At 37.5% G+C, this 15,530-nt stretch overlaps 1 protein-coding gene across 1 annotated transcript; it reads left to right on the forward strand.

The window, feature by feature from the left end:
• The first annotated feature begins 111 nt into the window (after positions 1 to 111).
• mis18a (MIS18 kinetochore protein A) lies at positions 112 to 8,236 on the forward strand. Its single transcript, XM_042499724.2, has 5 exons — positions 112 to 788; positions 1,094 to 1,160; positions 2,946 to 3,068; positions 4,024 to 4,126; positions 7,946 to 8,236. Exons 1-5 carry the CDS (start codon positions 551 to 553, stop codon positions 8,024 to 8,026), a joined length of 612 nt encoding a protein of 203 aa, XP_042355658.1. The 5' UTR covers positions 112 to 550; the 3' UTR covers positions 8,027 to 8,236.
• Positions 8,237 to 15,530: the final 7,294 nt, after the last annotated feature.

The following is a 15,530-nucleotide window of genomic DNA, read 5'->3' on the forward strand; positions in this document are numbered from 1 at the left end:
AAATTTGTTTATGTAAAAATAACGTCATGTTTTTAAATTTGATTTAAAAAGGGACTAGTTGTAGTTAAATTAATAAATGAATAAAAACAAAGCAGGTCATAAATAACATAAATGTAAGGTATTAACAAACTGTTTCCGGTCTACGTTCTTAGGCTCACAAAGATGAACAACAGATCAAGAGAGTTCACGTCGTTTCCCCTCAGACTTACCTTTATACCTTTTTCAAGTAAACCGGAAAAGTTCAGAGAAGGCACTCTCGCATCTGTAAACGCTTAAAATAGACCAACGAGAGGCTTATGGAATAATAACGGAATGAATAGTAAGTGTTTTTTGTAAAAAATTGGGTCTTATTTTATTTGGCCATCCGTTTTGAACATTGGCTGTACATAAAGCATTGAGGTTGTATCTTTTGAGGCTTTTCTCTAACAGACGAAAGCGGAAGTACACACAATAAATTGTCTTGCGTCGTGATATGTCTTCAGGGATCTGCACTTCTCTGTCAACCACCCGCGTAAGTTCAAAACAGCTTGTTGGGTAGAATTTCGTAGAAATGGCGTCGAGAGAAAAGGCATCAAAACATCGACAGAAACTCATAAACACCACGTTTGAGTCCAGTGTAGACTCCACCGCCGTCGAAGAAAAGTTGTTTGGCCACGCAGAGGAGGACGAGGAGGAGGACGGTGACGACGGACCTGTGGTCTTCATCTGCGGGAAGTGCAAGCTGCCTGCCGGGGACTCACTGTCCTGGGATGGAAGTGAAGATGGACAAAACCAAATAAGACTGAAACGTGAGTTTCGCTTACTTTTTTATTTTCACGCCCAAACTGACTGCTTTTGCATATAACGAATGTAGAGAAGTCAGCTGGGCGACATATCAAACTGTCCCCACCAAAATTTAATTCTGTCTTTCTGCTGTTGTTTTATTTATCACCGGACAGTTAGCTCGCTAGCTAGTGCAGTTTAAAAATGAGTGGTGCGTTCAGATGCAGCAGTAAAGGTTGGGTATTTACAGATATCAACGTGGCCTTATAAATACAAACTATAACACAATGCTGCAATACGCTGCTGACATGTTTTGATGTTTTGGTCTCAGGGGTCACTGACAACGTCGTGGTTGGAGAGGACACTCGCCTACATGAAGCCAGCAAACGATCCCCCTGGTAAGACAGATTATCGGCCTGATCGGCCTGACCGATTATTGGGACCGATTTTGGCATTTTGCCCATTATCTGTATCAGTACTTTATTCTTATGATTGCCGATACAATTAATTGTTTAAAAAGTGCAAAGAAAGTGTCAGCAAGGGAGGGATTTTTATTTTGGAGCTGTTTTTATTCATTTAGTTTTTACTTGACTTTATAAAAAAAGTTGCAGGGAACCTTCTTTATATAATGTTGAAAGTTTCAGTTTTGATTAAACATTTGCTAAAGGCATTTAAACAAAGTTTTGTGTTGGAGTCTGTCATATTCTAAATTCTAAATATTGACAGAAAGATTTTCATTTTTATTGTAAATGCATATCTGTTGATAATATCGGTTACTGATCTCATTAACTACTAATAATTGGTATTGGTATCAGCCCTGAAAAACCTATATCAGTCAACCCTAATAAGAAGATCCTGCACAGTACTGTGTATGAAGTATTCAGATCCTTTTATTAAAGTAAAAGTACCAATACAGTAACTTAAAATACTCATACATTAAATTACATTAATAATAAATTATATTAATACATTTAAAATATTTGCATTCACATTTTACCTGATTAAAAGGTCAATAGCAGCATCAGCTAAATGTACTAATAGTATCAACCTTTAAAGTGCAAATTATGCAGCAGGATTGCCCCTTTCAGAATCAAGCTATACTTTTATATCATTGGATTATTTTAACTCATGCTTAGTCTTGTAAGCAACCTTTTATATCTTTAATTGATTATTGGTAAAATTAACAATTGAATAATCATTCTTTTTAAAGAAACATTAAAACGTTGCATATTTCAAACAATATCAAATGTGTTTTTATCTCAATCAAAGCTCACAGCAACATATTGCATATACTGTGATAGTATTTCACAACCTCTTGATTGACCGATTCAATTTCTAGCTTTATTAAATTCCTAATAGTCGAATAACCGATTGTTGATTCATTGTTATCAACCCCAATAGAGAGGTCTGATTTTAAATGCTTTATGCATTGTTTGGCAGTTGTATCTACAACAAAGCATCATATTTTGTCAACATAGGACTAGGCAACATGTTGATATTATATCATTGTCCTGATAAGACATAAGGTATTGTCTTAGGTTTTGGGTTTCAAAATATCATTACTGTACTGTTGTTTTTTCTTTTTGTTATAATTTGATAGATTGTAGTTATTTTTTATTCCCTTTTCCCACTTAGTCATTATATCCGCATTAGTGATGATTGTTTGAAATCAAAATGTATTTTCTCCATATTGCTCAGCCCTATATGATTTTTTTTTTTATGTGAAGTGATAATCTGCAAAGTAACTATAGCTGTACAAAGTATATCTAAACTGTATTTATGTACAGCACTGGAATAAGCGTACATAGTCATATACTACTACTGGGCCCATCCCACACACATGGGCTTCAGGTAACCAAAACAAAATACTACATTTTGTCACCCCCAGTTTAGTTTTAAATAAAACTGGGGATGTTTCATTAAAATTTTCTATAGGTATACCCCTTGCCAAAGTTTATTGGAGGGCAAGTACCCATCACTGTTACCTTTCCCATCCACAATACTTCTTAACCAAATAGTTTTAGTTATCTAAACATTCCTATACCTTTTATTATGGGGTCGTAGATGGATTTGAAAATTGGCATAAATGTTGTGTTTGAATAGATTAACAAACAACCTACATGTCTTTTGTAATTTATGTATTTTTACTTGTTAGTTTAAATCTGTCCCAATCTTTCTTTCAGTCTGATTGTGGATCTGTTCTGTCGAGGCTGCCACTCTGTGCTCGGCATGGTTTATACATCCACTCCTAAGAACCTGGACCACAAGAGATTTGCATTCTGCTTCAATGTAGCAGACATCGACAGGTAAGTTTAGGGCTTGGATTATAAAAGACACATAACTTTAAATTGTTTTATGTGATTTATGATACATTGTTGAAGAAGGCGTGATGATCAAAACATGACTGTGCAGTGAAAAACGTTCACCTGTGACGTTGTTTCACAAGATGTACATTTTCTGAGAAGAGTCTCTGATGAAATTAACACCTTATTAACTGTATGTTGAAATGTAAGTGTGAGTATGTATTGGAAAAGAAGGTTACACATCAACAATGGAGTGCCAGACCCAAAATCCAGTGAGCGTGTACCGAAATAAAAGTGAAAAGGCAGCACATCTCAAATTTCCTAGTTAGGGAGGAAAAAATGCTCCCCTTTCCCCCTGTTTATTTGACTCATGATGCAGTAGAAAGAGTTTGGTATTATACGCTAGGGAAGAGTTACTACAATATTATATGAGTATTTATTTTGTCTTGAAAATTGAAAACATGGACCCTTATATAAAAACTGGTATCAACAAGTTTAAACTTAAAAGCTTCAGCATATTCTAACAATTACGTCGAATAATAGAATGAGTAGAAATAAAAACCCTAGTTTGATGTAGAAAATATGATTTTCACACTAGTTTTGGTATGAGTGAATTTACTGCTGGTGGTGTATGTTGTAATGCACATTAACTGCTTAAGTTACAAGGAATTAAAAGCCAAACTCTATGTGTTTAAATAACAAGGTAAAAATAATAGTATGTTTTTGTGGAATTGCGTTTAAAAATTGAAAAAGATTATTTTTAAAACAAGGTGTCCAATACCACAGCCTAAAATAGGGCTTCCTCAAAAGCTGAATGTCGTATGCTTTCCACAGGCAGTGTTAATAGCTGAGATGTTGTATGGGATTTTATTAGTTGTATAGGTGTTACTGGAACATTTCCCCCCCTGTGCTTTTATTTAGCACCCTAATTTTATATGATACTGTGAATGTTTTTCAGCTATGTGCTTGGCTCTGCAAGCCAGATGTTGGCAGCAGAGGGCCCCAAAGAGCAGCCCGTCACACTGGAGTACAGAGGCATTGTTGAACAACAGCTGACAGAGGTAAATTACTGTTGCTGCTTTTCTTTGTCTGTTTTCTATTATATTGTATCGCTGTAAAAAGAAATGTTTCATCCTCTGTGCAGAATGTTTGCTCTAAAACTCATTGCAGTGTGTAACCACGACTTTTTCTCCCAGCACAAGTGAAGTTTAGTCCTCTAAAATGACATTGTTTTGTAAAAAGATGAAAAACTAGAGGTTTGACCTGCTCATTGCTGGTTATGAGTCACTGTCCTCTGTGTTTTATTGTCTTGCTGACCGTGCTCTCACATTGCTTTAGAGCAGCTCTCTCTCATTGATTACCAATGCACAGGTTATACTAATGATGACATCAGCTTAGTTCTGGGAAGCCCTTTCTCCTGTGACCGGCTGACGTTTATATCAGACATTACCTCATCTCCCCATATTGGCTCCTGGTTTAAAGATTTAAAAGTGATTTTCTTTTTTCTTCATTCCATTTTAGATTGCATTAAAATAAAGAAGTATATTTTCAGTAAGTTTTAAGTCTTAACATCTGATCCCTTTAAAAAAAATCTGTATTTTTATACTTTGAATTTCTCTTCTGTTTCTTGCACTATTATTATGAAAATGACAAGGGTACTTGCATTATAAACTGGAGCAGTGTAGGTTCCCAAAGTTATTCTTAATCACCCTTTGTTTGAAAACATCCACATGTACTCAAATTGGCCAGTAGGTGGTGATAGTGTGCAGGAGTACCTGCCAGCCCTCCCACACGCTTGCACCAAGGACAATAGATGTGATGGGGAGCATGTTGAGGAATCTTTGTTGGAGGAAAAACATGTTTTGATCATGAAGTGTCTTTGTCACTAAAGCGGGATGTACGCATGGTATTTTGTTTTACTTGGCAGTGATTTCTGAACTTTGGCTGCAGGTGATGATTGATCAGTAGTGTTATGAGATGTTATCTGTGTGACAGTACCGGTTTTTGACGAGAATAAAAAACTGAGCAACAGAAATACAAGACATAATTCCTTATAGAAACATGTATTAGCATGTTTGCGTATGAAAAAAGTAAGTACTAACATTTGATTATTTTATCCTTGACTGACACTTTGCACATATAATTAAATGTTCTCTTCTGTTGCCCTTCTGTGAACCTCCAAAACAAATGCACTTTAAAATGAATCAACTCATCTCACAAACGAATGTCACTGATGTAATAACACCATCTGTCAATCAAACAAAGGGGCGCGCCTGTGCTGTATAATGAAATGAACAGGCTTACCTCATATTCTCTTTGGGTGATATGTAGGTTTCCACCTAAATCCACCTTGTCATTGACTGTGTTTAGTTGCTGTGTGAGGAGGCTGAAGTTTAATCTGACTATGATTACAAGCTGATTGTATTAATGTTAGGTGGTTTTATAGCCATCGTTTGTTGTTAGCCATTGACGCATTGTAACGAGATTATAAAGGCCTTTGACTTAAATTAAAATCAGAGCTCTCTTTGAGCACGTGTCTGTCGGCACAAATCGTTATGGCTTAATTTTCACTGACGAGTTCTACTTTTATTTCTTTTAATCAGCTTTGCGTTTGAGTTTTTCAGTGTACACAGTCGATTATCTTGACAGAATTTAACATTTCCACTGTTAGACATATATTAGAAATGTTACTGAGTGGTATGTACGAGCTTGACCGTCCACAGCTCATGTTGGTATTGAAACTGCAATCAAGCTCTGCCACATGAATGTTAGATTGCAAAAATAAGTTTGCCTTTTTTTACACTTCTGACTCCCGCCTCTTGAAGTAAATGTCTTTTTGTTTGTTTGTTGTAGCTTTCAAATAGTTTTTTAGTTAGATGCCTAAAATAAGGTCTGTGCTTAACACAAGCTTAAGAGATTTTGACAATTTGTTGTGTATGTCAGTAAACAAAGCCAGGTCCAGTGTTTAGGATTTAAGGGGATATATTGACAGAAATGGTTTAAAATATAATGAATATGTTATCATTTAGGGTATAATCACCTGAAAATAAGAATGTGGTTTTGTTTCCTTAGAAGGAGCCATTTATATTTACATAGGGAGAGACTCTTGTCGACAAACTCCGTCATGTTGCAGTTCTTGTTCTTGCAGTCGCCCAGAATGAACAAACCAAACTTTGGCTCTAGATAAGGCCATTCACATTTTTTCAGATCTTGTCATCAGAGAAAACAGGTGAGCATAGTTTAGCAGGTGCTGGCGTAGCAGGCTGTCTTCAACACGCCAAACAGCTTCAGGTGAACACTAATTTATAACTTCAAAGTGCTTTATTCAGTGTTTTTACTGGTTTAAATCACCTGGTCCATTTGTTTTGAAGAGGAGGAGACCTTTGCGGATAATTTGGCTCGTGGTAAAATCCCCCTGAACAATGAACACTGAAGGAATCCTGGAGAAGTTTCAGCTGCTTGCAATCTGCAGTGCTCACAGCTAGATGGCACTACATTCCCCTAAATCTTACACACAAGACTAAGTGTCTTTAACAAAGCTGTTGTTTGCTAAAAAGTGTCTAAATTAGACCACCGAATGTCATCAGGCTGAACACAGCTCTACAGCCTCATTGTGGTGACGTAGAAGTCAGGCAACCATAGTATAGTTTGTTTATAGCCTAACGTTAATATTACATTACATGAATATTATCGTGCTGGATAAGCATCGTAAACTTAACCGTTTGTTAATTTATGTCGAAATAGAAGACTCCGTTTCTTAAAGCAACAGTGATCTCTTTTTTATTGTAGAGTGTCATTATTTATTTTTTTTAAATTGTTTTATTTTTATGAACGCACCCATAACTTTTTGGTCCCGCCCTGAAATGTTTCCATAGCAACAAATATACTGTTGATCAGACAGTTTCTGGTTAACAGAAGTCTTTTGCCAATTTTAGACCTTCTTTTATTTAGACAAAGTTCTTGCATTAGGTCTCGTGTTCACACAGTTTTACAAACATATATTCAACATTTGAGAATGTCAGCTAGTTTTAATTGATTAATGTCAGTTTGGTAATTGTTCAAGTCATTTATGTGGCAAAAATGCTCAACAGTCACTGATTCCAGCTTTTCAGGTGTGAAGATTAACTGTTTAAAGCATTGTTCTTTGAATACCTTTGGGTATGATGGGCCCTTTTCACTTTTTGCCAACATTTTATAGACAAATCAATTAATCAAAAAAAAATAATTGATTAAGGTTATGAGAAGATGAGATTAAAAAAAAAATCAGCCTTACTTATTTTAAATATAAAATGTTTTTGTTTTTTTTGGTAGAAAAAACTTTCTAATTCTCAAATTAAGGTATTCGGAGAAAAAGTCTTCTTTTTTGTAGTTTCAAGGTATTGTCGTCACCAGTATTAAAATTTCAAACGTTGCACTCTTTGTCCTTTGCTATACTGTATCTGATGTGCTCATCACCCCAGCCGCCACGGTTAATGTATTCTGTCTGTCTGTCTGTTCTGTCTGACTCGTAGACACTTGTTTGGGTTTTTCATCTTATACACTCACTGACCTGTCTCTCCCCCACCCCTCCCACTCTCTCCCCTCCCCTTCTTACCCATCCATCCCTGACCACTTCCCCCTCTGGGTTTCGTCATTCTCCGTCGCTGTCCCCCTTTTCCAATTATCTTTACTCCACCCCTCTTTCTTCCTCACTGCTTCCTGCTGCTCCCTTCATTTCCCACCTGTCCATTTTCTCCTTCATTTCTTCCCCGGCCTTACTTTTTTCGTATCCGCCCCGTCTATCTTTTACTAATTTTTCTGGCGTTTTGCCCTTCACATCCCAAACCCTGCACCTCTCATAACCTTCCCCATCTCCCCGGCCCATCACTCATCCGTCACAGATGAAAATGCTGGTCATGTCTATGGCACAGAGGCTGGAGGAGATCGACGCCGGCCTTCAGGATGAATGCGATGTGGCATGACAGCGATGAACGTCAGCTTGTCTGGGGTGGGTGCCTTGTCCAGGTGTTGAATGTGATTCCTCGCCCCTAGCTTTACAGTAATGGTTCCTCTTCTAAGTTTCATTTTAACCACATTCCCTCAGTATCACTTATGTACTAGCCTCACCTGGGGCGCACACACACACACACACACACACACACAAACACACACACAGAGCCTCCGTTTTGTCCTGATTACCGATGGTGAAACAAAGACTGCATCCACACGTAATCAATCATGTTGTCAGCTCGGCTCCTGTGGCTCATGGCACCATCTCCTCCGCGTGTCTCGGTGCAGAGTGAATATATGCTGTGAGCAGAATTTTTATTTGTGCAGGATTTCATCAGGCAGTCTGCACACTCAGCACAACACCGTATTGATCTGGCCCGCACGAGGCCCACACACACTTTTTCTTTGTTCTGTTCCTCAAGCACAGAGCCTTAAAGGGAAGCTGTATATATGCATTTCATCAGTTTGTTGTTACCAGAAGTGAGCAACATTTGATGAATTTATATTAAAAAAAAATACACACTCTTTCATATTGGCTGCATCTCAGTTAGGGACATTATGGACTATTTTTTCATGGAGGAATTATTTTAAGACTAATCTGTCCTTTTTCAGTTAAAACAAAAATGTTCTGAAATGAATGGCAGTTTGCATCCATTATTGTTATTACATCGATTCATTGTTGGCCTGTTTTATTTTTGTTTGTTTGTATAAGCCTGTTTTGTTTTAAGCATTTTTGTATAATAAAGTATTCAACCGCTTTCAAAAAATGATTTTAAAAATGCGTTTCAACATTGTCAGTTTCACCTAAAGGATTAAACCAAATAAGACAACTTTAAACTACCAGGATAATCTTTTCAAATGTTTCTTTTCCCCTCACTTTGTGCAGTGAGATTGTTGGAGATCAGTGGCTCATCCTGCTTTGTCTCTAATTAGAAGTATTTCTTGGATTTAAGAGTTAAACAGCAAGTTTAAGGTCTTATGGGGTTGTTCAGGGCTGTGATTATATATTGAAGGCTGAGTGTTTGTTTACCAACTGACCTCTAATGTGCCTAGCAACACTTTTACTAAGGCGGGAAAGCAGCAACACGCTGCACTGCTTGCCCTCCCTCACCCACGAGGTTTCATCAGCCTCACAGAACAACAACAGTTAGAAATGGCCAACCAGCACGCTGTATCCAAGGGCAGGTTGCGATGGCAACTGAGAGCACGTGCTATGCTGAGTGCCTGTTGCCATCTCGTCATCTTGTTCACTGCCGGAGAAACAGCCAGCCAGCTCGCTGGCCGGCACGCCTGTCAACAGACGTTATCCCCCGCTCATGCTCAGACACATACACGGGGGAGGAGTCCTGAATGAACCCCCCCCCCACACCCTAATCTCTGTGTGATGTTTTTCTCTCGGCTAACCCCACCCTTTGCCCATCTATCTCCCCTCCCCTCCCTCTGATTCTCCCCTCCCTCAACTGCTGGGAAAAAAGTCAAAACAACAACAAACAAGCCGGCGTGGTTTTTGTTGTTTCTGATGGTGTAGCTTGTTGTTGTAGTCTGTATCCGGTCCTTGCTTGAGGATGAGGTGCCTCATGCATTCTGCGCAGAGAGCGGCTGATGCAAGCCGGACTGCCAATCGACTGTCCAGATGTGTGCTGGTACGCCCTGTAACAGCGTTTTGGAGAATATCTCCCCGTTTGTTTGTTGTTCCATTCAGAGTAATACAGCTTACAGGCTTGTGGCTGTGTTTGAAGTCAGCGACACCGTGAACGGCTCACAGAATGTCCTCTGAACTCATTTGGCTGTTTTATATATAGACATGGTGTTGCTGGATGCGTTGCACTAGTGAGTGCAATTATTGCACCGGTTTCACCCCATTCACCCCTTAAGTCTCAACCAATCATTACCCCCCAAACCACGACCAACACACACAAACACACATGCATCAGCCAGTACATCTACACACATTCTACAAGCACTCGGGGACAAAGGATGAATAATGCAGAGGTAGTGTCTGAGTGAGAGTCGCCTCCCCTCTTTCCCTCCTTTTCACCTTCCCCAAGCAATAAGGAAGCAATGTTGCCATGGAGGCAATGAAGCCTCAGCGCGCCATCAGCCAATTACAGCCTTCCCTGTGTGAAACATGAGACCAATGGCTGCTGGATCTGATGCTGCTGTTGCCACAGACACTGAGATCTGATTGGCTGAGCTCTGCTCTTTGATTGAATTTCTGATCTTGTTTTTCAGAGAAAAAATATCTCAAGGAGTGCCACCTGTGTGCCAACTTACAAAATATGTTTGTTTTTTCCCACAAAATGAAAAGGATTACTTTGTGAGAGGGAAAATGTTTCTGTTTTAGGGGTTGAAGAGACCCAAATTCAGTGCCGTTTTTGGTGCTGTAATGAAGTGAGCAATGAGGAAAGTGTTTTTTGTTCCCTCTATCCTGAGGAGCATGTGTCTGAAAAACAACCTCATTTCCATAATGACAGTTTGAATCATCACTTGTTCCTGTCATTTAATTGCAATTTTCTGCCTTCCCATCATAGTATTTGGGTTTTTCCCCTGACAAAAGAACCACACCCCACCAGTTGCTCATCACTGGTTTATGTCCATTTCCTGGTTTAACTCTTGATTCTCCACAGCGCAGCCCAAACCTCAGGTCCGTCACAGTCTTATATACTGCTGTGCATGTTAAATTTCAGCATCAGCTAATTAAAACATATTTTGTGTTAACATATATGCATTTACATGGTGCCTTTATCTAAACATTAACCAAATCTATTTATTGTATCAAGTAAAATGTTTATTTTCTGTCAACTTTATTTGTTTTTTAGTAACCTTTATGTGGTAGAGCAAGTGAACTCCTGGCTTGGTTGATCCTCTCTACTTTTATATACATACTTTATCTCTCTAGATCTAAAGTCGTTAGCACAGTCCGGTCTCATTGTTGTCTTTGTGTTGCACAGAGTAGACAACAGGTCAATTAGTAAAATCCTTCACCTGAGAGGTTACATTTCCCAAATTAATCTCAGGAATCTGTGGATGCAAGATGATCTCAGTATCGAGAGCATTTGGGGAACATAGCCCAGTCTTGTTTTACTAACAGCACCTCTAGGGCGAAAGCGTAAAATCTCTGATAAGCCACAGCCTTCTTGTCTCATTAATCACCTTCATCTGTGTCTGTGATCGAAACAGGACAGCCAGTCAGAGACTCGTCCGACGGAGTAACCCAAATCCCCTCTAAGTGCTCAGAGCCTCCTACTTCATTAGAAACATCTGCTTGTTTATTTCCCCGCACATTTTGTGTACGCTGCTGTCTGCCAGGAAGTCTCTCACTCTCTCCTCCTCGTCCTCTGCGTGTGTGCGAGGTGCTGAGGGAGGCAGTACTGGTCTGTGAGGTTAGAACAGGATGCTCAGGTTGTCTGTGTGTGTGGACTGGGCAGCACATCCCCGGTGTTCGTCACTGCTCAACAGCCAGGTTAATCGTCTGTTTTTCTCAGACACAAAGGCTCGTCCCGTTGCCAGCGACACCCTGGTGTGAGTGTGTGTGTGTTTATATGAGATGAGAAGGGGCCTGAAAACAGGATTAGTGTCATCAGGATCTAAGCCTGAACAGATTGACAGAAACAAAGTCCTGCTGTACATTAAGTGGTCAGTTTGGCCTCTCATTAAACATGATTTAAAAATAAAACCTGAGTTTTTGTGTGGCCAAAGACAGATATGAATGCCGCCACTCAGGTTAATATATTAGTTCTTGAATAAATCAAAGAGATTAGCTGTTTGGGTTTTTTTTTTAATTTGTAATTAAAGCCTGTATTTCTTCGAGTTGGGGCATGTCTAGATGTAAGACAATAGGGAAATTTCATGTTTGTTTCCACAATTATCCTGGCCAAAAAGCGATTTACAATATTATGCAGATAATCATTGAAGTATGCTTAAAACTCGCACAGTGAAGTGGTTTGCATATGATTCAAAGTTGAAGCCAGGGGTATGGACAAAAAGGCAAAACAGCAATGTGTACGGTTACAGAAAATGGCAAATTTATGAGCTTCTGAGAGTTAAAGTATTGAAAAGAAAGATGTTTGTAGATGCATGCAGTTAAGGGATTACTTTATTAGGGACAAAAAGTTGGAACCAGCTTTTGTTTAAAGAAGGGGGGATTTAATGTTAAAGGCAAAACTGGAAACATTAAAAGACTTAAATAATAGACTGGTATCAAATGCGTGAGACAGAATACATCCACAAACTCACCTGTATGGAGGGAATTCTGCTGGGAGACTCCGACCTGCTTCTTCACAACACCAACAGTAAAAGCAGGCAGCTGTTTGAGGCTGTGTAGGGGCTACAGCTGACCACTTCATATTTTCTGAAACTGCAAAGATCAGGCTAAACTGGAAAAAGGTTCATACAGTTTTTTTAAAATATTGTGGAAAATGAAATCCCAAATACCTGCCCTGTTATGTAGCTCAAGAAAATTAGCCCTTTGTGACCTTAGCAAATTGGCTTTATTTCTTTCAAAAACATGGGGAAAAAACAATTTAAGAGGAAATGACCCAAAATTATCAAGAAATCAGTACAAGAAAATGACCTGAAAACTGTTTGCAAAAAAAGGACATGACAGTGATTCAAAATTATAATTTTCTGTAACATTATTTAAAATGTCATTCTGATCATTTTAAGAATAGTTATAGTTAAAATGATTTGCCCTAGTATTTTCCCTTTTTCCCTTGACATTTTTCTTTATTTTGTTTTTCTCAATCTACTATATATCTGACAATTTGCGAACGTTTCTTACCAAGTTGCTCATTGCTTTTTTTCCTGTTTTTTTTTGTTTTTTTTTTGTTTTTTTTATATTGAACCAGTTTGCTCTGGGTTCAAAAGTTCCAGGTTTCAGAGCATTAAAGGTCTTGTGATGAGAGAGGATATCAATTTGTTTAAAGTCTTATTTGCAGCAAATAAGAAAGTGGTTAACAGACACTGTCTTCATGTAAATGCATAAAAAAAAAAAATTAAAAAAAACACCGGCCGGAAATTGTCCAAGACATTGTAGTTTTGGAGAAGTTGGTGGGATGTAAGCACACTGTGCATATCTTTACAGGTGCTGAATAAAAAAAATCAAACTACCGCAAGAAGAAGACAGGAGATGCACACACAGTAATAAAAGCTGCCAAAAAATTTAATTGTGCCATGTTTAAATCTTAAAGTGATCTTTGTCCGGCATTGTCAAAGTTGACTTTTTTCAAAGAGAGAATAACTGGGAAAAACAGAACATTTCTATAAGACATGACACCAACTCAATTAATACCTAACAAGTATAAATCCTAAAACACTTCCAGACAACCAATTAATTGTGACTTTAATTTTTTTTATCTGGTTTGTGTATTTTATTTATTTTTTTGTGTGTTGATGATGTGCTGTTCTATTTGTATTGCTACAAAAACCTGATAAAACCTAAAAAAAAAGTGTGTAAAACTCATGAAATACCACAAAACATACTGGAATCACTTTACCATACAGTTGGTGAAGAAACTAATATTTTTATTTCATCACAGATAGGACAAACATGTTTTTGCGAAGCATCCTTTTTCGTGACAATTTTTTAAAAAACGGGCTTTTCAACTATTTGAATGGCATCATATCTTTTGATATTAAATGTTCCAGTGCATTTTTTTAGGAAGGTGCGTATGCCGCCTATCAGAGGCTCTTTTAGTGTTGGTTGCCGTGCCGTCTCTGCTGAGCATGATATTCACGATCATCCCAGTAAATGGAAATTCACTACGATTAACTTATTGTTTTTTGTTTTTTTCATTTTGTTTGTTTGTTTTTTAATCACAGTCAGACATACATATATCTGCTCTCTTGCTGTTTCAGTCTTAATTTAAAATTTGTCAAGATTAATGGCTTTGGGGTTATGGACAAAATACATCATAATAACCATAAGACTTCTAATATTTATATTGCGTCAAAATATTTTTTTTTTTTAGAAAGGGAGAATATCCATCATACATTTTCATCCTGCATCTCAAATATTTCTGAAATCATTCCTGGAGAAATCTGATGTACTAACTGCTTTGTATTGTTTTAATAAACAACTTTATGATTATGATTCACAATATTAAAATTCCCCCAATATGATCATGGTGAAAAATATCAACTTATAGTCCACCCCTGCTGGGACGGCAGAGGGAGGGGTGTTTGTTTATCACAGACTCGTCATTGTAACTTGACCTGTTTATACACAGATTAAAGTCGAAATAATCTGTCTGCCAAATACAATTATATTTTTGTCTTCATCTCATCAGTATGGATTTCTTCCATGAATGCTTCCTGAGATTATAACCTATATAGTTAGTTACAATAGCTGGTCTGAGTCCTGATAAAGGCAGTCTACTACTGCAGCCTACTTTAGCTTCATTTTAATTATTTGTTAATCTGCCTGTTGCATTTACCATTAATAATTAAATCTACATAATGTGCAAAAAAAGTGAAAATGTCCATCACAGTTTTACAGACTCTCTTTTCCAAATATTATTTTTACTTTGTTTTCCTCAAAATCCAAATATAGATATAGATATAGAGATATACATTTATATCTTACGGAGATAAGTGGAAAATTCTCGTATTTAAGTTTTTGGATTTTTTTTGCTTCTTTTTTTTCATTTTTGCCTGATAAATTACTTAAAAAATACATTTTTAGTGGATGATTTTCTGCCAAATGGCAGAGTTCTGATACTTTTATTTATTTTTTATTAGTTTTTACTTTTATTCTGTTTTCAATTTAAATTTTGTTTAGTTTCTGTTAGTTTCCACAGTCATTTTTGTCCGTTTAAGTTTATTTTTTTTGTTTAATTAATGTTTAGTTTTTATTAGTTTTAGTATTATTTTTAGTTTAATATGGTAGGTGTCTGTCAGGGGCAAGATTTAAGTTCGGAACAGGTGTTATAGTATCAACACAACACTTTTTGAAGGCAATTGACTCAAATGTCGATGTTTCAGGCTCAATAAACATATGCACTAATGCCTCCTCATACCTTTTTGTGTTAAGAAATTTGACCAAATGACAAAGTAAACAATATAATTTCAATAGTTTTCGTTTTTTAGTCCCTTTTTTGTCAACTATTTTTTTTCATATCCAGCTTTTGATTTGATTTAGTTAACTTTAATAACGTTGCTCTGTGACAGTATAGTGAAATAATCTATTACCCATAACTATCCCTGTCAGGTACTAATCATAACAGATATTTTTCTGAGCGCTCTGTCAGTCGATAATATTTTGTGTGTTTTTGTACACACCTACTACAGGTGTTATTAGAGGCGCGCTGAACACTGCAGGTATTTCCTGTAAATGCCCCGTGGTGAACACTATCCTTTCCCTCAGCTCTGTGGTTAAGCCATAGTATGACATGGTTTGTCTCTCTGGACCGCCCAGGGGTTTTGACTCCGCTTGTTTTTGATAAACAAAAGGCTCCGGCTCTAATGCATTTTTGAGCC

Source organism: Plectropomus leopardus, chromosome 15, assembly GCF_026936395.1.
Source record: "Plectropomus leopardus strain MGB_pleo_1.0 chromosome 15, ASM2693639v1, whole genome shotgun sequence".
Lineage (NCBI taxonomy): Eukaryota > Metazoa > Chordata > Actinopteri > Perciformes > Serranidae > Plectropomus > Plectropomus leopardus.